The 25,844-nt window shown below is 45.2% G+C and overlaps 1 protein-coding gene across 1 annotated transcript in view; it reads left to right on the top strand.

Annotated features, from left to right (window-relative positions):
- LOC144601679 (constitutive coactivator of PPAR-gamma-like protein 1 homolog) overlaps positions 1–13,332 on the top strand; it is a 162,133-nt gene extending 148,801 nt beyond the window's left edge. The window contains exons 16-17 of the mRNA XM_078413918.1: positions 4,135–4,237; positions 11,456–13,332. Coding sequence (XP_078270044.1) covers positions 4,135–4,237; positions 11,456–11,803 — 451 coding nt within the window. The 3' untranslated portion in view covers positions 11,804–13,332. The remainder of the gene's footprint in view (positions 1–4,134; positions 4,238–11,455) is intronic.
- The last annotated feature ends 12,512 nt before the right edge of the window (positions 13,333–25,844 follow it).

Below are 25,844 nucleotides of genomic sequence, written 5' to 3' on the forward strand. Positions count from 1 at the left end.
TTATCAGTGTCTGAAAACTGATCTCTGTAAAATAAAAAATGGATATCGAGGGAAAAACGATCAACCTAAAGTGCAGTATATTCCATTTACCTGGACTATCGGGACTACTATAATCTACTATATAACTGTATATCGTACAAGTATTTAACAAACCTTCAATTTAAAAAAAAATATTGTGATAGTACTTGAATTGAATTGAATTTATTAGTCATTCAAAATTAAATTGAATGAAATTTCTTTACCATACAGACATAACAATAAAAAAGCAAACATAACACACAATTACATGAATTGAACATAAAGATCCATCACAGTGACTCTCCTGCAGGCACCTCCTCACTGTGGATGTTTATGTTAAATTCATGTAATTGTGTGTTATGTTTGCTTTTTTATTGTTATGACTATATGGTAAAGACATTCGAGGCGATCGAGGCTCCCGATGTTGAAGCCCCCACTGGGCGATGGGAGATCCTGCGGCCGAGCCGCGCCGGGCGGTGAAAGGTCCTGCGAACGGGGCGATTCATGCCTCACGATTCGGTGCGATCGAAGCTGCTGTGGCTGGAGCTCCCGAAAAGTCGGTCGCCAACCAGGGACCTGCGAGCTCCCTGGTTACAGACCGCAGGGCCCACGGCCCAAGCCTCCGAGAGTCGAGTCGCAGCCGCAATCACAGCGCCTACGAACGTCAGCCGGCTCCGCGAGTGCACAGGCTCTCTGCGACCGGAGCCCTCGCGGTCGATCCCAGCTGGAGGCCGCCCAGCTCCTCGATGTTAGGCTGCAGCGCCAACGGAGATACAACACGGGAAAAAAGTCGCATCTCCGTCAAAGAAAGAGATTAAAACGTTTCCCCACCACCCCCACGTAATACACAACTAAACCTAGACTATTACATCTAACATTAACAATAAGGCAAAGAAGGAAGAGATACAGCAGCCTGCAGGCGAGTCGCAGCCACAGACACAGCGCCAGCATCACTACTTTTGTAGCTAATAGCGCCACCTTTGGTTGGAGGATTGTAAATGATTGAATAAACCACAGTACAGCTGGGCAGTCACATGACTGCCCAGCTGTACTGTGGTTTATTCAATCATTGTAATAGTCTAGGTTTAGTTGTACCTGTAGTGTTAGACTTTGTGGGGATTATAAGGTGACCATAAACCAGGTACTGGAAGATAGCAGACCAGATACCCTACCAACAGCAGAGGATTTGTTTAGCACCCTCACAGGCGGCCAAGTCTTCACAAAAATGGACTTGACAAATGCCTACTTGCAGTTGGGTGTAGATGACGAATCTAAATCCAAGCTAACTATTATCACGCATTAGGGATTGTTTCAGTTCAATAGGCTTCCATTTGGTATATCATCAGCCCCAGGGATTTTTCAAGGGGTAATGACACAAATTCTAGAGGGAATTGAAGGTGTGGTGTGTTACTTGGATGACATCCTCATCTCAGCCCCTGACAGGCAGACACATGATGAAAGGTTGGAAGTGGTACTCAAACGACTTGAAACACACAGTGTAAGAGTGAAGGCACAGAAGTGTGAGTTCTTTCAGAACTCGGTAGAGTACTTGGGTCATAAGATAGACAAGGATGGTCTACACCCCACCAAGGGTAAAGTTGATGCGATCAAGAATGCGCCCACTCCCAGAAACATATCTGAGATCCGATCCTTTTTAGGATTAGTGCTTTATTATGGGAAGTTTATGCCAAATCTGTCCACCTGTTTACATCCCTTGAATGAGCTTATGAGAAAAGGTACCATGGAAGTGGACACGTAAATGTGATCAAGCTTTCAAGTCATGTAAAGCTCAGTTGACAGAGTTCAATGCTTGTTCATTACGATGTCAATAAGCCAATGAAGTTAGCATGTGATGCTTCACCATATGGTGTTGGTGCTGTGATCTCTCATGGGTTAGAAAATGGAGAGGAAAGGCCAATAGCATTTGCGTCTAGAACACTCAATGCCAGTGAGAGAAATTATGCACAAATAGAGCGAGAGGCTCTTGCATTGATTTTTGCCGTTGGAAGGTTTCACAAATACTTGTATGGTAGAAGGTTTGTAATCGAGACAGATCACCAGCCATTGACAGTGATCCTAAATCCAAAAGCACACATACCAACTCTGGCAGCAGCCAGAATGCAAAGATGGGCATTGATATTGTCTGCATACCAGTATAATATTCAGTATCGTAAGGCAGCAGAGCACAGCAATGCTGATGCCATGTCTAGATTACCTTTGGAATCGGAGGTTACCCCAAACAGAGAGGACTTGTTTTACTTCACTCATGTAGATGAGTTACCTACCACATCAGGGGACATTCGGAAGGCTACTCACATTGACAGATTTTTGTCAAGAGTGCAAGAATATATTACAAATGGATGGCCAAACAAATTGCCGAATTCAGAGGCAGAATTGAAACCATTCTTTGTACGTAGGAATGAACTCTCAGTTGACCAAGGTTGTGTCATGTGGGGAGCGAGAGTTGTAATACCTGAAAAATATGGAGTAAAATTGCTAGAAGATCTTCATGATCAGCATTTGTGAATGTGTCTAACAAAGAGTCTAGCTAGAAACTATCTATGGTGGCCTGGTCTAGATAAGGACATAGAACAAAGGGTGAAAGAGTGTAGCACATGTCAAGCAGTTGGAAAGAACCAACCCACAGTACCGCTACAGCCATGGAAATGGCCGGTTAGAGTGTGGCAAAGATTACACATTGACTTTGCAGAGTTAGATGGACAACAATTGTTCATTGTGATTGATAGTCACTCCAAGTGGGTTGAGGTGTTTTCGATGAAAAAAACGACATCCAGCAAAACGATAGACATTTTGTGAGGGTTGTTTGCGTCCTATGGATTTCCAGAGGAAATTGTGTCTGATAACGGACCACAATTCTGTTCACAAGAGTTTGCACAATTCATGAAAGGGAATGCTGTAAAACACACTAGAGTAGCTCCATACCATCCCACGTCCAATGGAGCAGCAGAACGCACAGTGCAAATTGTGAAGCGTGCATTAGTCAAACAACTGCTGGATCCAAATCCAAAGAAAAGACAGTTGTCTTTGTTTTACAAACTGGCTAACTTTCTGATTACTTATCAAAACACACCTCACACCACTACTGGTCAAACACCAGCTGAACTGTTCTTGAAAAGAAAACCCAGATCAAGGTTTTCACTGTTGAAACCAAACTTGGCTCAAACAGTAGAAGAGAAACAGGAGAAACAAAAAGCATATCATGATGGAAGTAGAGTAAAGGAAAGGAGTGTTGAGTTGAATCAGAAGGTAAAGGTGAAAAACCATCATCACAAGTGGGTGAAGTGGTTACCTGGAAGAGTAGTGAGAAAGTGCGGACCACGGACATACTTGGTCAAGATGTTTGGAAGTGGAAAGGTGAGAAAAGTTCACATTGACCATGCCTATGCAAGCACAGACAGGGTTGAAATCAGACCAATTAGACGAGTCAGATAATTGGGTTACCACTCAAGTACAGATACTAGATGAACCAGAAATGGTACAAGAAGGTACACAAGTTAGTGAGAGTTTGAATCAGCCTGAAAATGGAGGTTCAAGTGGGGTTGACAGTCAAACAAAATTGACTGATGGACTGGAATCTATGAATGTAGGTCAAAAGGAAGGTTTGACTTGATTAAAAATGAGTCCAAGTGGTTCTAAACAGTCAGAAACGTTTGGTCAGGGAAGATATCCAGAAAGAAGGAGAAACCCAGTGGTTAGGTTAAATTTGTGAAGTTATTTCCTGAAATGCACATATCATTGTATATGCAACATATATCCATGATGCCCTCATTTTATTCAGGTTATATAAAAGTAAACTATCAGACAAAATTGTAATAATTTCCTACCGTTGGTTATATTCAAAACAAAATGTCCACAAGGAAATTTTTTGTATTAGGGTGGAAGGAGCTGTAATAGCGCCACCTTTGGTTGGAGGATTGTAAATGATTGAATAAACCACAGTACAGCTGTGCAGTCATGTTTCCGGTCAGCAGTGAGTTAACTTGTTATTCTGTGTCTGAGCTCAAGATATCACACTATGTGATACTCTCCCATTGTTTTAGTCTGCTCCTGTTAAATGTATTTCATGCAGCTAAAGGTTATGCCTTTTTTTAAAAGACGTGCAAGAGGAATCATATCCAGCCCAGCTGCGAGCCGCTTCAGCAGAGGACCCAAGTACCACACTAAAAGTGCTGCTGTCTGGAACGTCAGGAATCAGGGGGTGAGCCACAAGAACATGTTGCTATTCCTTTTGTTAGAATTAAGCATATTGCCATTGATGGAAAACTTAATAACATCACATCCCATGGAACATAAACTGTTGAGGGTACTGTTGTATCGCTGACAATAAAGCATGCCAGGTGTCCTAAGCTGGAAAGAGTGCAGAGAAGATTTACAAGGATGTTGCCAGGGCTCGAGGGCCGGAGCTACAGGAATGGGTTAGGCAGGCTTGGACCTTTATTCCTTGGAGCGCAGGAGCCTGAGTGATGATGCTCCAGAGGCGTATATGATCATGAGGGGAATAGAAAGTGTGAATGCACAGTCTTTTATCCAGGGTAGGGAAATCAAGAACCAGAGGTCTTTGGATTAAGGTGAGAGGGGCAAGATGAAGTAGGAACCTCAGGGGCAGTTGCTTCACTCAGAGGGTGCTGAGTAGACAAGCTGCAGGACGAGGTTGTGAGGCATATATGAGAACAGCATTTAAAAGACACTAACAGGATAGGAAAGGTTTAGAGGGATATGAACCGAATGTGGGCAAATGAGACTGGCTGAGATGGGTCATCTTGGTTGGCATGGATGTGGCTCATAATCACTGCTATATATTCCTGAGTCAAATCTTTTCCAAATCTGGTGCTGACACAGCATGTAAATGAGTGATTGCACCTTTCTTATTTTGAACTCTGCCCATATTTTCTCAGAGGATGACACAAAGTGCTGGACCCTTCTGCCAACCCGAAAGGTCACCTATTTATGTTGTCCAGAGATGCCGCCTGACCCGCTGAGTTCCATCGCTTCACATCGTTTACATTGTTATTGTAAATCATCATCGTCATTGTGTCGAGTTATCTCAGACGATGATCTTTTCAGCTTTTCCTATCCTCGTGCTCCTATCATTCTCCCTCATTAGTAATGCAATTCCTCCACCTCTTTAACCTCCCTCTCTATCGCATCTGCTACATGAAAACCCTAGAACATTGAGCAGCCTGTCCCTTTTACAACTGTCTCTGTAATGGTTATGACCTTGGTACACAGTGATGGTGCTTTGGTTATGCTTCATATCAGCTTCAACCTTCGCCAGGACCTGCGCCCACCACAATCTGCCTGGGGACGCAATCTTACTGCTTCTCCACTCTGCACTGGACCATTTGAACACATACGTCAGGCTGTTGTTCAACGACTGCAGCTCGGCATTTAACGCCATCATCCACTCCAAGCGTTATCAAACTCAGGGAACTGGGTGTCACTTCATCCCTATGCAACTAGATGGTCGACTTGCTTATCTGCCGAACACAACAAGTTGGCAACTTATTGGCAACAACACGTCCGCATGGACATCCATGAACACAGGAGTGCCTCAGGACTGCGTGCTTCATTCCTGCTCTGCTCGCTCAACATCGTGACAGTGTACTCACTCCACACCCTGACACAATCCAATGCAATCTTTCAATTCACTGCCAATACCGCCACTGGTGGGTGAATCACGGTTAATGATGAGTCCGTGTATCAGAGGAAGATTGAAAGTGATTGAATGGTGCCAGAACAATAATCTTGTTCTTGACAGCAGCAAGACCAAGGAGTTGATTGTTGACTTTAGAAGGGGAAAGCCGACAATCCACTAACTCGGCTTAATCAACGGGGTGGAGGTGGAGGTGGAGGGAGGCAACAACTTCAACTTCCTGACTGCGCGTATCTCTGAAGATCTGTCCTGGACCCAGCACATTGATGCAATCACAAAGAAAGCCCATCAACAACTCTACTGCCTTAGAACATTGGGGAGATTCGGTACGTCAATAAATACTTTAATGAACCTCTACAGGTGTACAGGAGGGAACATATTGACTGGTTGCATCACAGCCTGGTTGGGCAACTCGAATGCCCAGGAGCGAAGGAGATTACTAAAAGTGGTGGACATTGATCATGGGTACTGACCACCCCACCATCGAAGGGATCTTTTGGAGGTGATGCCTCAAAAAGGCAGACAGTATCTTCAAAAAACCATGCCACCCTGCTTATGCTCTCATTCATTCCTACCATCAGGAAACAAGGACATTTAGTGCTGGAGTAACTTAGCGGGTCAGGCAGCATCCATGGAGAACATGGATCAGGTTGAGACCCTTCTTCAGATACTTCTGCATCTTAAATGTCACCTATGTGTGCCAGGGATGCTGCCTGACCAGCCGAGTTACTCCCAACATGTTCTGTCCTTTTGTGTATTAATCAACACCTGCAGTTCTTTGTTTCTGCATCAGGAAGAAGTTATAGGACTCTGAAAACCATGACTGCCAGGTTCAAGATTAACTTCTTCCCAACAATCATCAGGCTCCACAACACTAACCTCAACTGCGAACTAGTTTTGTTGAACTAAGTACCTTGTTTTTTTTTTTGCACTAATATTAGGGTTATTTATTAATTGATTTAAAAAAAACATATCTGTTTCTCATGCCTGTTATGCTGTTGCTAGTAAGAATTTAATTGTTCCGTTGTCGATACATCCGACAACTAAACACGTGACTCTACATAGTTTGATGCGCTAATCCGGACTCTTGTTCATCTGCGTTACCCATTATAATCCTCGAAATATATACACCTCAGCCCATCAGTTTCACCATTTACATTAATCTGTTTTTCCTCTCAAACATACTTATAACCTCTACATTCCCATCAATCCCTCCACTTGCTGACCTTCTGCGTCCATTCCTGTGCACCTACCTCTCTAGTTTAAACCCTCCAGAGTAGCACCAGAGACCCTCTTGGTTCCCCTCCAGTTCAGGTGCACCATCATTCCTCGTGCAGGTCCTGTTTGCCCTGAAAGAGTCCAAAGTGAACTCCCAATCTGAAGAAGGGTCCCGTCGCAAAGCGCCACCTATCCAAATTGTCCAAAGATGCTGTCTGACCCGCTGAGTTACTCCTGCACTCGGTGTCCTCCAATTATCCATATGTAAGTTCATAAGTCATAGGATCAGAATTAGGCCATTCGGCCCATCGAGTTTACTCTGCCATTCAATCATGGCTGATCTATCTTTCCCTCTCAACCCCATTCACCTGTAATCACTCACAAGCCTTGACACCTTTACTAATCAAGAATCTGTTCATCTCTGCCGATAAAATATCCACTGACGGACTCCACAGCCATCTGTGCCAATGAATTCCACAGATTCACCACCCTCTGCCCAAAGAAATTCCTTATTTTCCATCCTAAAGGAACGTCCTTTTATTCTGAGCCTGTGCCCTCTGGTCGTAGACTCTCCCAGTAGTGGAAGCATCCTTGCCACATCCACTCTATCCAGCACTTTTACTATTCGGTAAGTTTCAATGAGGTCTCCCCTCCTACTTCTAAATTCCAGTGAGTACATGCCCAGTGCTGTCAAATGCTCATCGTATGTTAACCTAATCATTCCCGGGATCATTCTCGTAAACCTTCTCTGGACCCTCTCCAATGCCAGCACATCCTTCCTCAGATACGGGACCCAAAACTGCTCACAATATTCCAAATGCGGTCTGACCGGCGCCTTATAATGCCTCAGCATTAGGAGCCTGTTTTTATATTCGAATCCTCTTGAAATAAATGCATTGCATTTGCATTCCTGACTACTGATTCAACTTGCAAATTAACTTTTTGGGAATCCTGCACCAGCATTCCCAAATCTCTTTGCACCTCCAATTTCTGAATCTTCTCATTTCGAAATAGTCTACGTCTTTATTCCTACTACCAAAATGTATGACTCCACACTTTGCTTTGCTATATTCCAACTGCTACTTCTCTGCCCACTCTCCCGATCTGTCCAAGCCCTTCTGCAGAGTCCCTGATTTCTCTACAATACCAGCCCCTCCACCTATCTTCATATCATCTGCAAACCTGGCCACAAAGCCTTCAATTCCGTCAGCCAAATCATTGATATGCAACGTGAAAAGTCACTGGCAGCCAACCAGAAAAAGCCCCCTTTATTCCCACCCTTTGTCTTCTGCCATTCAGCCAACCTTCTATCTATACTAGTATCCTCCATCTAATACCACGGGCTTTCATCTTCTTTAGCAGCCTCACATGCGGCACCTTATCAAAGGCCTTCTGAAAATCCAGGTAAACCACATCCACTGACTAACCTTTGTCTATCCTGCCATTTACTTCCTCAAAGAATCCCACCAGATTCATCTAGCAAGATCTCCCCTTTACAAAACCATGCTTCGGCCTATTTTACCATATGTTTCTAAGTACTCGAAAACCTCATCCTTTATAATGGACTCTAAAATCTTACAACCACCGAAGTCAGTCTCACTGGCCTTTCTCTGACGCATCTCCTCCTGCACCAGCTCCACGTATTGACCTGCACTTTTCTTTCTGCATTATGCCTACGAGGTGTAATCCTGAGATTGCAGCCCTGGTGGTCCTGTTTTTTTAACCTTGTCCCTCACTCCCTAAATTCTCTTTGCAGGACCTCACTTCCTTCTTTCCCTGTGTGTTGGTATCATTGTGGCCTCTACCTGCTCACCCACCCCCCAGTATGTCATGTGCCCACTCAGAGACATCCTTCGTACTGTCACCAGGGAGGCAACACAGCATCCTGGAGTCTTGCAGCCGCAGCAACGCCTGTCTGTAGCCCCGATCACATTGCTCGCTTAGACCTAGCCCAACCTTGTTCAATGAGCCCGCTGTGGTGCTGCTGCTATTTGCTCCTGGGAAGCCACCTTCCTCTCTCACTCCCCTCCTGCACAACACTACCCAAAATAGTATGCTTGTTGGAGAGGGAGATAGTCAGAGATAGGGAAATTACTACACAAACTGGAGTAACTCAGGCAGTCTGAAGAAGGGCCTCGACCTGAAACATCACCCATCCCTTCTCTCCATAGATGCTGCCAGTCCCGCTGAGTTACTGTAGCATTTTGTGTCTGTCTTCGGTTTAAATCAGCATCTGCAGTTCCTTCCTGCACTAACTGCTGGACAAACCTGCAGGCACAGCCGTTTTCCAGTCTTTCTGATGCAACACTCTGAACAGGAACCGAATGCAAGGAAATGACAAGCCTGTGATGAACTGGGCTGTCTGTGTTCACCATCCTCTGCTGGTTCTGGTGGTCATGAACACAGCAGTTGCTTTATCGTTCTGAGATGACTCCCATGAGGATACGTTTTATAGTGTATCTGTGGAGGTTTGAGAGAATTCTCAAACATGTCTAAACTCTCAGACGCTGAAGAAAGTAAACATGTTCATGCATTTCCAGATCACCGGGTCAGTGTGAAGAGACAACCTAGGTTGCTGGTGATCTGGATGTCTTGGAACCTGAACTGTTGACCATCTCTACGGCAGCTCCTTTCATGGGGACAGGGTGGTTGGTGTTCACCGTTTGTTTCCTGAGGTCAATAAGCAACTCTTTTCCTTTGCTGACGTTATGGGCTACCATACTGTACTGAGATCATGACACGAGATTCTGAATCACTTTCTTGTACTTCGTCTCGTTGGAGATCCAAGTGACCACAGTGGTGTTGTGGGTAAATTTAAAGGTTAAGTTGATGTTGTGCTTGGCCACACAGTCAATGAGCAAAGGATTGAGCACACCATGTTGAAGGTCAGGGTGGAGGAAGCGTTATGACCAATTCTAAACAACCGTGGTCTGCTGGGCAGCAGGTTTAGTTTAGAGACACAGCATGGAAACAGGCCCTTTGGCCCATCGAGTCCATGTCGACCATCGATCACCTGCTCACACAAGTTCTATGCCATCTCACCATCTCATCCACTCCCTCTACACAAGGGGCAATTCACAGAGGCCAATTAACCTACAAACTCGCACTTTTACAGAATTTAAAACGTCTCCGCCTTCTACACTCATTTACTAAGCCCGTATCTTCTGCATCCAATGACACTTCTCTCCCCTTTTATAATGTTTCCTGATGTAATTCTAACCCTGGTCCGTGAGGTGCACAAACATGCTGGTGTTGGTTGGTGCAACACCCTGGCACAAGAACACAGCTGACATTCTGAGACATGGGTTATAATCTCAGTCACAGGGCAAGAGATTTGTTTCTTTACTTTGGCGATGAACTTATGAAATTGTCTGTCAGAGTAGGCAAGACACTGGCTAAATCACCCAACGCATTTAAAAAATAGGTAGATTTCTCTACTGAAAAGGCATAAATAGACATGGGGAGAGAATGGAAATATATTATTGAGATAGCACAATTCTAGATAACCCCTCCCCCCAATGAATCCACTAAGGGGCAACTGGCCTACCCCTGTGCGTACTGATTATATCTGTATAACCCCAGGTTCCCAACCATGAAGAGTAATGACCTGAAAGGCATTACGGAATATCTTGCACCATTGCAAAGCATTGTGATGACATTCTACTCTGATATACTGTTTGCCAACATTATTATTTCAATGGCTATTTTCTGACGAACACATGCTCATCTATGATCGTGCTATCTCAATGCAATATTTCCATTCTCTATCTCCATACCTAGATGCCTTTTAAGTTGAGAAACTGACCTATTTAAAAAAATATACTGTGATTTACCCATTATTTTTCTTTCTCTGAAATCTAGGCAGAATAGATTTTTAAAGAAGGTGCCCCATATATAATATAAAATGAAAACATTAAAAGGTGGTAATATTCATCAAGTGAATGTTGCCTGGATTTGGAGGTATTAGCTACAGGGAGAGGTTGGACAGACTTGGATCGTTTTCTCCAGATTGCCAGAGAGTGCGGGGAGACCTGATAGAGTAGATAAAATGAGAGGCATAAATAGGGTGGACTGTCTGAACCTTTTTCACAGGATGGAAAAACCAAATACTAGAAGGCATAGCTTTAAGGTGAAAGGGGCAAAGTTTAAGGGAAATGAGTCTGTCATCACGTCCCATCACGCCAAACTCTTTCATCACTTACAGAGGTCACGTTAAATAGTGTCATTTTGAAAAGTACCGACAATGGGCCTAGAATCATATGGTCTTTGTGATTTTTGGAATGGGCCTAGAATCACATGGTCTTTGTGTTAAGGGAGTGGGAAAGACAAGTGAGGTAGTGATGATTAAGGTGCAGATCTGTGGTGAAATCTCAATTTATTGAGCAGATAACAATGAGCTGCGTAAACACGTATTCCATGATCTTATCCAGAATATAGTTCACAGATACATATATATTGTCGGCAAAGTTATTGTCTTATTATAACATTTTACTAAGTAGTTGAAATGTTTCTGGTTTATGTGCTTATTTTTCCGTTGGACGACAGGTTCAGCCAGCCTATGCTGCTTCCGCAGAAGAAGTTGCTCAAGAATTGAAGGGGCCTGTACATGTAGGAAACCATGATTCAGAGGAACATGGGAAGACTCAATCCGGCCTTGTAGCAGATTCTTCAGATATCCCTCTTGCTGAAAATGGAGCTTCAGATGAGAGGAAACCCATTTCCCAGCTGGATGGAGACAAAGGAGACGTCAGGGCTTCCAATGAAACTGAAAGTGCCTTGAATAATGACTCTAAAATATGCAATACAACTCCTCACTTAAATGCACTAATTACAGATGGCGGTTGCAATAGAGATGAAAATCTTGGTACTGCTGTCCTGAACAAGGAAGAGTAATGTTGTTGTTGTTTTATGTTGAGGAGGTGAAGGATGTTTGGAAGGTTACAGAATAGGAATATTTGTAAAGGATGGCCTACAGTCGCATACATTATTTTCTTCTCAGAGAAACAAGGACATTGGAAATTCGGATCCATCTTAGATGTCAGCTGTTTAACAAGCAATCTTCTAGCCAGTTGCAGTCGAATGCTACAAAATGCAGTGAAGAGCATTTGACTCCCACATTTGACACGATGTTACAAGACATTCAAACTGGTTGAGATGAGTTTCATTTTATTATGGAAGGTAAAGCAAATATGGCTTTAATTTGGCAGTCTTTAATAGGTTAAAATACAGTACAGTACTTGGCACCATAACTTTGCCATCTTAATTGATTTTATGTGTTGTGTCAGTTGCTTATTTTAAGATTAAAATTTCATTAAAAATGGACAGAACCACAAAAAAAAATCTATTACTTCAATGTCATTAGTTTTGGTGTGGTTATGTCAGCAAATGATTCTTAAAACTAAAATAATTCAATGTTAAGTTACTAGGAAGTAATATCGCAGCTTCGGTTTTGGCAATCTTTAAGAAAAAGCGAATATATGTAAGAAGCAAATTACATGTCAAGAAACAACTGAAACCATTCATTGAAGATGCAGACGACCTTTAAAAAGTAAAACGTCACCTTACAATTGAGAATTTTGTGAATAAGACAGCTCTTACCACGCATCCGTGAATCAATGAAATCAGTGGTTTTTGAATCAAGTGTAGACATTAGTACTACTTCGGCTAAACTTCTGCATGGTTCATAATTTTTGAAGTGTGTAGTTAATATTATGCATGTTATCGTCTTTCTTCCATCCTACAAGTACTGTGCCCATTTGCAAATTTTAAAACAGTTAGTCATAGTCCTATAAAAAAATGTTTAAATATGTTTAGTCATTAACTGATCTTGCTCTAACCTTAAATTTTGTGGTTATTGACCTATGTTGCATTTATTCTAAAACCTACAAAAGTTATCTAGCCACTGAATGATTAATGTTAACCTGGTGTATTCATTGCTACTGTATTCATATTGTTCTCTGTTGCTGTTTTATGCATTTGTATTAGCAAAGTGATCTTTCTACAAAATTCTTGAAAAGCTTTAATTGTCAAAAAAATATTCCCCTACATAGCAGACAATTCAGCAAATTGCTCGTTCTTAAAATTTCCCGTCAAGAGTTTAGTATAAGCAGGTATACTTGTATTGTTTTGCTGTTTCATTAGTGTTTCAAATCAGATGTATTTTGAATCAAAAATCTTTATTATTTCATTATAATTTTTCTGATGCTCTTCATCACACATTAGTGAACGGAAATAAAATGTAACGCCCCACTCCCCCCACTCCCAAACTCCCCTGCCCACAACAGCTACATAGTACCTTTTCTGTAAGTTGAAAGAAGTTCTACCTACATATGGATTGTGCAAGAATGAACTACTGTTGGGTTGCTTGGTTGTTGATGGATTATGATGTGGTGTAATACTGGAAGGCTATTGAATGCAACTTACAATGCTTAATAAAAATCTTTATTCTTTTAGTATAAACCATTGTCTTTTTTTCTTTGTCTGGATGAATCAGCCTGAATTTTGTTAGGAATTTGTGAACAAGTCAAATTGAAGTTTCTTCTGTTGATGGTTATTTAAAATCTGAATGATGCAATTTCTTAACCTACCTGCAAGGAACAGCAATAACTAACTGTATGGATCGGGGTTGTGTGAATGGTCATTTTAATTTGCTTTGAGATTATCATTCTCATCTAAGGATGACTTTTTGTACGGAACATTGAAACAATTCTAAGAATATATGTCTGTTTCACAAATATTTTTTGCATTATTTTATAAAGTCCTCAGCATGTCAGACAGTATCAGAGTTACACAGAGTTAAATAACCTTTCATTAGAACTAAGTCAAGTTAGAGATAAAGTAATTTCTAAGATCCCCTGGGTTTATTCTCTTATTTTCATATTTTAATAAAAGAGATAACATGGCCAGCTAGTCTCTTGGTGCAACAAATGCAACTTCACTCACCAATGCTCCAATTACCAGGTGGGACATCAAATAAAATAATAGTTCAATCAACATTTAACCATCAACATCACACCATTTGGCGTTGCCAATGTTTTGATGAAGACTTTAGAGATACTGCGTGGAAACATGCCCTTCATAGAAAATAGGTGCAGGAGGAGGCCATTCGACCCTATATTCCAGGGGCGTGGCTGTGTTCTGTGGCTGTGTTCTGTGGCTGTGTTCTGCAGCTGCGGCTCACCGGCAGTCTCTCCGTTTTTTTTGTGTTTTTTAGTCAATGTTGATGTTAAATGTACGTTTTGTTTTATTTTTAATTCTGTGTATGTAGGGGGGTGGTGGGGGGGTTGGGGGAAACCTTTTTTTAAATCTCCTCCTCAACGGAGATGCGACCTTTACCGTGTCGTATCTCCGTTCGCGCTACGGCCTAACATCGTGGAGTCGGCGGCCTCCATCTGGGATCGACCTCGAAGACTCCGGTCGCAGGGCCTGGACTTACCATCTCGGAGGCTTCGGCCGTGGGCCCTGCAGACCGCAACATCAGGAGCTCGCAGGTCCCTGGCTGGCGACCGGCTTTTGGGAGCTCCAGCCGTAGCAGCTTCGACCGCCCCGAAGCACGAGGCACGATCAACCCGCCCGCAGGCCCTTCATCGCCCTGCGTGGCTCGGCCGCAGCACTTTACATCGCCCGGTGGGGGCTCAGGACTCTCATCGCCCTGCGTGGCTCGGCTGCAGCACTTTACATCGCCCGGTGGGGGCTCAGGCCTTTCATCGCCCTGCGTGGCTCGGCCGCAGCACTTTACATCGCCCGGTGGGGGCTCAGGACTCTCATCGCCCTGCGTGGCTCGGCCGCGGCATTTTCCATCGCCCGGTGGGGGCTCAGAACTTTCATCGGCCTGCTCGGCTCGGCCCTGGGACTTTCCATCGCCCGGTGGGGGCTTCAAGGGGTTGGGAGCCTCGATCGCCTCGTGGCGCCACGGGAGAAGAATGAGGAGGAGATAAGACTTTGCCTTCCATCACAGTGAGGGTATGCCTAGAGCAATCACTGTGATGGCTGTTTTGTGTAAAAAATTGTATTTGTGTGTCTTGTGTTCTTTAATGTCTACTGCCGGACCCTGACGTGAGAGGACGCTGGCGTTGATTATTCGCCGCTTTTCCGTCAGGATAGTTTGTCTGTTTGTCTGTTTGTTTCTATGTTAATTGTATTTGTAAAGCGCTTTGTGCATGTGTTAAGGCGCTATATAAAATAAATATATTATTATTATTATTATTATTATAAGCCAGCACCGCCATTCATTGTGATCATGGCTGATCATCCACAATCAGTAACTCGTGCCTGCCTTCTCCCCATATCCCTTGATTCCACTGGCCGCTAGAGCTTTATCTAACTCTTTTAAATTCATCCAGTGAATCGGCCTCCACTGCCCTCTGTGGCAGAGAATTCCACAAATTCACAACACTGGGTGAAAAAGTTTCTTCTCACCACAGTTTTAAATGGCCTCCCCTTTATTCTTAGACTGTGGCCCCTGGTTCTGGACTCCCCCAACATTGGGAACATTTTTCCTGCATCGAGCCCACCGAGTCGTGCCGACCATCGCTCACCCCGAGATTTCTTCTAAAGTTGTTGCCATACCTTTAAGAGATGAGAAAAATGACCACGACTTTAAACATAAAGTAAACAATGAAAAAAATAATAGATGTTCTTGCAAACTGTCAAGAGGATTGATAATATTGCATCGGCGTGACATATAATTGACGGTGTAATTTAGGCTTACAAACCTTAAACCCATTCAATCAATAAAGAGAAAAATCACATTTCTCCAACGGTAATGCTGTAACACTATAATATTCTACTCTCCATGTCCATCAAAATAAGCTGAATTGGAGTATTTTCCTAACGTTGAATATAAACGATGTGCAATTCAGATATTGGTAATCTCAGTATACTTTTATACCAGGTAGCTTCTTCTGCATTTTGAAAAATAACCATTAGCAAAATTGATACGTTACCTCAATTGGCAAATATAACAGATGTTTTCACTACTCTGGAACAGTTTGCAGGTGGAAATGCTGGTGTGAGCTGAGTTCCCACAGCAGAAGATGTCCACAGCGGTGGTCCCACCTGTCTCCCACATAGCAGATTGGATGTAAGTCGGGTGTTCGTAATTCAGGTGCACCTGCAATCCACAAATTCAGCTTCAGCAAACATTTAGAATTAAAGCTCTGCTGCAACTTAAGTTGTATTTGAGTACAACTCAGTTTGCTGAGATTTAGGTACGTCTACATCAGGATAGGAAATGGCGTAAGCCTGCAAAACAAAACCAAAACACCTTGGCATTCCTTTATTATTTTCACGTGTCCTGAGATGCAATGAAAAGCTTCCCATGCTAGCCAGTCAAAGGAGTACAAGCCAGGCCATGCACAGCACCATAGATAATGCTAAAAGATAGGTACCAGGGCTCAGGACAGAGTTACAGGATTAGAGTATTACTGTTGCAGAGACATTTGGTCATTTAAATTGTTCTCTTAATTGAACGAATCCGAGTAACATGGTGACACAGGAGACAGCCATTGTGCCTTATCTAAACAAGTGCTGCCTCCAGTTCTGAGTATTGATTCAGGCTAGAAGAACGACCTTGCTGGAGCAGCAGAAATACTTGACATATTATCTTTTGTGCAGGGTTATTTGCGGCAATAATATGCGGCAATAATGGCGGCAGTAAGCTCATAAGTGATAGAAGTAGAATTAGGCCATTCGGCCCATCAAGTCTACTCCGCCATTCAATCATGGCTGATATAACTCTCCTGAGGTAGACACAAAATGCTGGAGTAACTCAGCGGGTCAGGCAGCATCTCTGGAGAGAAGGAATGGGTGGTGTTTTGGGTCGAGACCCTTCTTCAGACTGATGTCAGGGGAGGGTGTTCTCTCCCTCCTGACCCCATTCCCTTGCCTTCTCCCCATAACCTCTGACACCTGCACTCATCAAAAATCTGTCCATCTCTGCCTTAAAAATATCCACTGACTTGGCCCCGACAGTCTTCTGTGGCAAAGAATTCCACAGATTCATCACCCTTTGACGAAAGAAATTTCTCCTCATCTCCTTCCTTAAAGAAAGTCCTTTAATTCTAAGTCTATGACCTCTAGTCCTAGACTCTCCCACTAGTGGAAACATCCTCTCCATATCCACTCTATCCAAGCCTTTCACTATTTCAATGAGGTCCCCTCTTATTCTTCTAAACTCCAGCAAGTACAGGCGCAGTGCAGACAAACTCTCATCATAGGTTAACCCACTCATTCCTGGGATCATTCTTGTAAACCTCCTCTGGACCCTCTCCAGAGCACAGCACATCCTTCCTCAGATATGGGGCCCAAAATTGCTCACAACATTCCAAATGCGGCCTTACCAAGTGCCTTAGCGAGCCTCAGCATTACATCCCTGTTTTTGTATACAAGCCCTCTTGAAATAAATGCTAGCACTGAGTTTGCTTTCTTTACTACTGATTCGATTTGCAGATTAACTTTTGGGAATCCTGCACCAGCACTCCCAAGTACCTTTGCACCTCCGATTTCTGGATTCTCTCCCCATTTAGAAAAGAGTCTACGCCTTTATTCCTACTATCAAAATGCATGACTCCACACTTTGCTACACTATATTCCAACTGCCACTTCTCTGCCCACTCTCCCAACCTGTTCAAGTCCCTCTGCAGAGTCCCTGCTTTCTCTGCACTACCTGCCCCTCCACCTATTTTCGTATCATCCGCAAACTTGGCCACAAAGCATTCAATCCCTTTGTCCAAATCATTAATATACAACGTGAAGAGTAGCGGCCCCAGCACCGAGCCCTGCGGAACTCCGCTGGTCACTGGCAGACAACCAGAAAAGCCCCCTTTGTTGTCACTCTTTGTCTTCTGCCATCCAGCCAGCCTGCTGTCCATGCCAGTATCTGCCCTTTGTTGCCACTCTTTGTCTTCTGCCATCCAGCCAACCTGTATTCAGCCAACCTGCTATCTGCCCTCTGATACTGGGGGTTCTCGCAGCCTCGTGTGGCACCTTATCAAAGGCTTTTTGAAAATCTAAGTAAACAACATCTATTGTCTGTCTTTAAAGAAGTCCAACAAATTTGTCAAGCAGGACCTCATCTTCGCAAAGCCATGCTGACTTTGGCCTATTTTATCGTGAACTTCTCAGTACTCTAACCTCATCCTTTATAATGGACTCTAAAATCTTACCAACCACTGAAGTCAGACTAACCGGCCGATAGTTCCCACTATTCAGCTTTGCTCCCTTCTTGTGCAGCAGGATAATATTGGCAATTTTCCAATCATCTGGGACCTCTCCTGTCTCCAGTGATTCTTGAAATATCACTGTCAATGCCTCCACAATCTCTAAAGCCACCTCTTTCAGAACCCTAGGGTGCAGTCCACCCGGCCCAGGTGACATCCACCTTCAGCCCTTTCAGCTTCCCAGCACCTTCTCCCTGGTAATGGCCACTCCACTGACTTCCACCCCCTGACTCTTGAATTTCAGGCACGTTGATGGTTGTCTTCCACTGTGAAGACTGATGCAAAAAAGTTATTCAACTCCTCTGCCACTTTTTTATTCCCCTTATCACTGCGCCTGCATTATTCTCCAGTGGCCCAATTTCCAGTCTTGCCTCTTACCCTCTCAAATTGCAGATTAAAACTTATTATGTTGTGGTTGCTACCTCCTAATGGTTCATTTACCTTGAGTTCCCTTATCAAATCCAGTTCATTACCCAACACTAATTCCAGAATTGCCTTTTCCTTGGTAGGCTCCAGTACAAGCTGCTCTAAGAATCCATCTCGGAGGCACTCGACAAACTCCCTGTCCTGGGGTCCAGTACCCTGATTTTCCCAGTCTACCTGCATGTTGACCAGGGTAGCATTGAATTTTTTACATGCCAATTTTATCTCCTGATGTAACTTATACCCTATGTCCTGGATACTGTTTAGGGGCTTGTAAATAACTCCCATCCCAGGTGTGCCTGCGCTGCCTAGCAGCTGCGGCTCGCCTGCAGTCCGTTTGTCTTTTGTGTTTTTTGTCTTAATTGTAGTGTTTTAGATATGATGTAGTGTTTTTTGTGGATGTGTGTGGGGAGCGGGGGTGGGGGACTGTAAAATTGTCTCTTCCGTACGGAGACGCGACCTTTGTTTCTGGGTGGTGTCTCCGTTCCCGCTGCGGCCCACCATCGGCCAAACACCTGGAGCTGGCGGCCTCCAGCTGTGACCACCTGGGCTCTGGTTCGTAGAGCCCGCGGACCGGACTTACCACCTGTGGAGTTGGCTGCCTTCGGAGGCTGTGGTGGCGCTGCGAGAGCTGCTGCGACTCGCCTCCAGAGGCTTCGGCCGCGGGCCACGTGGATATCGGAAGCTCGCAGGCCCCTGGGTGGGGGCCGACATCGGGAGCTCCGGCAGCGGCAGCGACAGCGTCTTCGCCTGCCCCGAATCGCGGGGCTTGGGTCAGCCCGCCGCAGACCTTTCACCGTCCGGCGCGGCCTGAAATAGCCGCGGGATTTTCTCTGCCCGGCGGGGACTTCAATGTCGGGAGCCACGACCGCCCCGACGTGGCAACTTCAACAGCCTGACCGCGGGAGAAGACGGCAGGGGAAGAGAAAAGACATTGTGGCCTTCCATCACAGTGAGGAGGTGACTGGAGGAGACTCACTGTGATGGATGTTTCTTTTTGTTTGGTGTTGGTTTGTGATTGTATGTGTTATTGCTTATTTTTATTGCTTATTTTTATTGGTCTTATTGTTGGACAGTGGGTAATCTTTCATTTCACTGCGCATTTATGTGTATGTGACAAATAAATTGACTATTGACTATTGACTTTTTCCCCTTATAATTTCTCAGCTTAGGCCGTGTTTGGAGTCATGCTTGCAGTTGTGGGCGCCCCCTTGCAGGGCAGATGTGGAGACTTTGGAGGAGGTGCAGAGGAGGTTTACCAGGATGTTTGGATGAGGGGGTTTCAGCTACGGGGAGGCGTTGGACAGATTATTTTCTGTGGATTGTCGGAAGCTCTAAATTGAGGAGGGATTGTTGATTGTTGTGCAGGGCATGTATTTTACAGAGAGCTGTGGGGACATGGAACGTTGCCAGGGGTGGTGGTGGAATCAGATACGATAGTGGCGTTTAAGAGGCGTTTAGATATGCATATGGAAATGCAGGGAATGGGGACGGATATGGATCATGTGTAGCCATATGAGATCAGTTTAAGTAGGCATCATGTACGGCATTGACATTGTGGGCCAAAGGGTCTGCTCCTGATCTATGTTCCGTGTTTCACCATTGGTCCAGTGCAGTGGAGAGCCAGCGAGATCACATCCTCTGTTCATCTATTTGGCGGTGGGCAAATTGTAGTGGGTGCAGGTTCTTGTTGAGGAAGGAGTTGATGTCATAGACTCATAGAGTGATACCTTGTAGAAACAGGCCCTTCGGCCCAACTCGCCCACGCTGGCCACAATGTCCCAGCTACCCTAGTCCCACTTGCCTGTGCTTGGTCCATGACCCTCTAAACCTATCCTATCCATGTACATGTCCAACTGTTTATTAAATGATGGGATTGTCCCAGCCTCAATTACCTCTTCTGGCAGCTTGTTCCATACACCCACCACCCTCTGTATGAAAAAGCTACCCCTTGGATTCTTATTAAATCTTATCCCCTTCACCTTGAACCTGTGTTCTCTGGCCCTCGATTCCCCTACTCTGGGAAAGAGACTCTGTGCATCTACCCGATCTATTCCTCTCATGATTTTGTATTCCTCAGTAAGATCTCCCCTCATCCTCCTGCGCTCCATGGAATAGAGACCCAGCCTACTCAACCTCTCCCTATAGCTCACACCCTCTAGTCCTGGCAACATCCTCGTAAATCTTTTCTGAACCCTTTCAAGCTTGACAATATCTTTCCTATAACACAATATTCTAAATGCGGTCTCACCAATGTCTTATACAATTGCAACATGACCTCCCAACTTCTATAGTCAATACTCTGACCATAACCACTTCATCTCTGCAGATGTGAGTGCCATAGGGGGTGATTATTGAGACATGTCATCTTCCTCTTGTTCTGGGCACTGGTATTATTGATGCCCTTGGAAGGCAGGACCTCAGTAATGAGAGTTTGAAGATGTCCACAAAAACTCCAGGCAGTTGTTCCGCTCAAGTTCTGAGAATGTGGCCACGTTCACCATCAGCCTCAGGCACTTTGCAAGAGCTCACCCTCGTGAAGGATCTTCGGATGTTGGCCCCGGTGACTGGGGTTTCAATACCATCGAGGGCTATGGGGGCCTGAGGAGGCACCTCAGGGTTCTCCCCATTGATGCTTTGAGTCCATCCGTTGTGGCTGGATATCTCTGCTGCCTGGGTTCACTGTGCAGAGAGTGATGGTGTCCAAGCCCAGCCACGGCCACCCAATGACCACCTCACCCTCCAGTCTAAAGCCCTTTCAGCCTTTTTGCTGTGCTTGCTGAGATTACTCACCTTACCCTGCCATGTCACCAGTCTCCCTCTCCCCAGACTCTGTCAGAAGGGTCTCGACCTGAAACGTCACCATTCCTTCTCTCCAGAGATGCTGCCTGTACCACTGAGTTTACTCCAGCATTGTGTGCCTGTCTTTGTATCTAGACTCCCCTATGTGAACCCTGCACAGTGTGTCTAGCAAGTGTATTGAAGCGTGTGTGATTTGTGCCTTCGGCAAGACTGATGGAGAATGTTTAGGAAGCCTGCTGCAATATTAATTAAAGAAACTTCTTACATCAGTCTGTGGAGTTTGAGAATGCTAATCCATCTAAGAATAGCCTCTATATATGATATTCAAACCCTTGTGGGAACTCTCTGTTGGGCTCCCCACACCTTTACCTGCCTCCCTTTGTCTTTACACACGGCACCTCTACAAAACTCATGACTTACACCTGACAACCTGATCACACTCCATTCGCATGGAACTGAGCTCCTCCTCTAAACACTGCATCACCACCCATCACGGCATGGTCAGATCGCATCTACAACCACCACTCCTTTTCATTCTGAAGGGTTGTCATGTCCCAAAATGTTGCCCTTCTATTCCCTCCACAGATGCTGCCTGACCCACTGAGTTACTGCAGCACTTGGTCTTTTGCTCAAGATCCCAACATCTGCAGTTTCCTCCACCTGACAAATCCCAATCAATCTTCCACCTGACTACCCCAACCGTCTGCTGTCTGTACATCCCACCCAACCTCATGATCTCCTGGCCAATCCATCCTTCTGACCCATAAACACCAATCCTAACGTCTGTGATGACTCCACCTCAACTATCCCTGACATTCACTGAGTAGCATTCAGACAGAATGTGACGGAACAAACAAAGAAAGCAGCTGGAAGTCCTGAACACTCCTGAATGTTGCAAAGATGGGCTGCTGAATAAACCCTGGAGTATTTGGAAGGAAAGTGTATGGATGGAACATGTTGAGTGATGATTCATTGGATGGAATGGGTGATTGTTCCTTTCGCTGTACATTGATTTGTGAGAGGCCCAGACCCCACACTGGCCCGTGGCTGTGCAGGCAGGTGGTGAAGGCCAGCGGGTCCATCCGTCACTGAGGTCTGCAATGACAAGGGTTTACTGGACTTTACTATGAGTTGTTCGTGAAACAACTCAGGAAAGGGTGCAGCACTTGGTGGCTGGGACGTTGCCTGTGGGCTGGAGCATAACCAGTGCCAAGGGAAACTGAGCCGTGCCATGGATGGAGCCGCCCACCCCTGACTGAGGTCCACCAGGCATTAAGTATATGTTGAAGGTAGACACTAACAGCTGGAGTAACTCAGCAGGACAGGCAGCATCTCCGGACAGAAGGAATGGGTGACGTTTCAGATCGAGACCCTTAGGGCTTACCTTGCTTGTGTGGTCTCTGATTCCGAAACCAAATAGTTGCAGTCAAACAGTAAGCGCTGTTTGTTGCATTGCCATACTACCTTAGGGTCTCGAACCCGAAACGCCACCCATTCCGTCTCTCCAGAGATGCTGCCTGTCCCGCTGAGTTACTCCAGTGTGTCTTCAGTTTAAACCAGCATCTGCAGTTCCTTCCTACACGTTAAGTATAAGTTGTTAAGTTTTGATGCTATGTCTGGAATAAAGCTTGCATTGAATAATACCTTGCTTGTGTGGTTTCTGATTGCCAACCCAAATAGTGGCAGTCAAACGCCTGGAGCAAGTGGACGTTGGTGCATTACCATGACACAGTGGCATTCTTTTACAGGCTTCACTTCACTTCAGGCCAAATCCCTGCAGATTGGGATTTGTTTCTTCTCCGTATATACAATGAGCAAAGGGATAAAATGAACACAGACACAGCCACTGGAATGGAACTTTTTGGGGCTGAATGTTAAAGGAATGTGAAATACATTTGCAAAAAATATTTGGAAGTCAGGATAGTTTTGTTAAGTTTGTCAGTCCGTTCAAATGATATTGTTCTGATGGGGATAAAATGACACGAGAAAAATATGAAGATCGACACAGAATGCTGGAGTAACTCAGCAGGTCAGGCAGCATCTCTGGAGAACATGGACACAGAGTGCTGGAGTAACTCAGCAGGTCAGGCAGCATCTCTGGAGAACATGGACACAGAGTGCTGGAGTAACTCAGCAGGTCAGGCAGCATCTGTGGAGAACATGGACGCAGAGTGCTGGAGTAACTCAGCAGGTCAGGCAGCATCTGTGGAGAGCATGGACACAGAGTGCTGGAGTAACTCAGCGGGTCAGGCAGCATCTGTGGAGAACTTGGACACAGAGTGCTGGAGTAACTCAACGGGACAGGCAGCATCTCTGGAGAACGTGGACAGGTACAAAGTGCTGGAGTAACTCAGCGGGTCAGGCAACATCTCGGTGATGTTTCGGGTTGAGACCCTTCTTCACACTGAGTCAGGGGAGAGGGAGATACAGAGATAAGGAAGTGTAAGGTGTGAAAACGAGGCAAAGGGGATGGAAATCAAGGAAAATGTAGAATAGATCATTGTTAACTTTGTAAATGAGGACAGTCAGACTAGTTGGAGAACTGGGAAAGGGGAGGGATGGAGGGAGAGGGTTACTTGAAGTTAGAGGAGGTGTAAGCTGCTTAAACGATATATGAGGTGTTCCTCCAATTTGTGCTGGGCCTCACTCTGACAATGGAGGAGGCCCAGGACAGAAAGATCAGTGTGGGAATGGGAGGGGGAGTAAAAGTATTCAGCAACCGGGAGATCAGGTAGGTTGAGGCGGACTGAGAAAAATATGATTTGCCCCCCAACACCCTGCGGTTTTGTACTGACTTCTAGACTGTTTCAGAAAGCCGTTGAGAGATAAGCTGCTGGATGAACTCAATGGGTCAGGCAGCGCCTGTGAAGTGAAATGGATAGATAATGTTTTAGGCTGGGACCCTTTATCTGGACCCTTTATCTCACCCGATCCACCGGGTGGCGCCACCAGCATCGGCTGCCTCGCCAACAGGCTGCCTGTCCTCTCTACTGTTAAAGTGTTAAAGTATGTTCTAGTGTGCCTTCGTTTGTTTTATGTGGGGGGTAGGGGGTGGGGGGGGGGGATTGGGGGAAACTTTTTTTCAATCTCTTACCTCGATGGAGATGCGATGTTTCTCAGTATCGTATCTCCGTCCCCACTGCGGCCTAACATCGGGAGTGGCGCGGCCTTTCCTGGAGACCGGCCCGGCGCTTCATGCCGCGGGCGCGGCGCGGACTTTAACATCACAGAGCTGCGATCCTTTGCCGGGGATCGACTGTGGAGAGCTCCAACCGCGGGGCCTGTGGACTTTAACACCGTGGAGCCCGCGGTCTCTGGTGAGAAGAGGCCGACTCGGGAGCTCCATGCCATGGAGAGTGTTTCAACCGTCCCGACGCGGGGAGTTTTGATCGCCCCGACGTGAGGGCCTCGGACAGACGGCAGCGGCGACCGCAGACGGTTCAACAGCCCCGACCGCGGGTGAACAAGGAGGAAGATGATTGAACTTTATTACCTTCCATCACAGTGAGGAATGTGGAATCCGCTGTGGTGGATGTTCATGTTAAATTATACTTTATGTGGCTGTGTGTCTTGTCACTTAGTATGATTGCATGGTAACTCAAATTTCACTGTACCTTAATTGGTACACGTGACAACAAATTGAATCTTGAATCTTGACTGTGTCCACATCGAGGTCAGGCTGGGGATGGAAGGCAGTGTCCTTTAAAGGGAGGGACTGGGAGATGATCAGAAGAGCGACAGAGATGGGAAAATGACGGCAGGTCAGGAGGTAGTTGAACAGTGCTGGAGCATTGCCCTGGGAAAAGGTCAGAGAGAGAGAGTCTCACATGGGCAAGTGGGATTAGCTCAGAGACGCCTGGTAGTTGGCATGGACACGTTGGGCTGAAAGGCCCCATGTCCGTTCTGTCCATGCGGAAGTCTCCAGAAGTGTATTATCTTTTGTTAAAAAATTATATGATCTAATGTGTAAAACTATGACAAAGAAATAAAACATTCAAGATTATAATCTGTTATGTGGCGGAGTGAATGGAGCAGCCATTGCAATAGAAGTCTAAAGTAGAATTATGATCTTGGAAAGACTTGATGTAGCTTAAAAGATATTTGCACAGGTACATGGATAGGTTTAGATATAGGCCAAACGCAGCCAGGTGGGACGAATGTAGATGGGATATGTTGTTTGGCATGGGTAAGTTGGCCCAAAGGGATGGCGGGACTGACATATGAGGAAAGATTGAAAAGACTAGGCTTGTATTCACGAGTTTAGAAGGATGAGAGGGGATCTTATAGAAACATGTAAAATCATAAAAGGACTGGACAAGCTAGATGCAGGAAAAAGGTTCCCAATGTTGGGCGAGTCCAGAACCAGGGGCCACAGTCTTAGAATAAAGGGGAGGCCATTTAAAACTGAGGTGAGAAGGAACTTTTTCACCCAGAGAGTTGTGAATTTGTGGAATTCTCTGCCATAGAGGGCAGTGGAGGCCAAATCACTG

The sequence above is a fragment of the Rhinoraja longicauda genome, chromosome 17, assembly GCF_053455715.1.
Source record: "Rhinoraja longicauda isolate Sanriku21f chromosome 17, sRhiLon1.1, whole genome shotgun sequence".
In the NCBI taxonomy this organism is placed as follows: domain Eukaryota; kingdom Metazoa; phylum Chordata; class Chondrichthyes; order Rajiformes; family Arhynchobatidae; genus Rhinoraja; species Rhinoraja longicauda.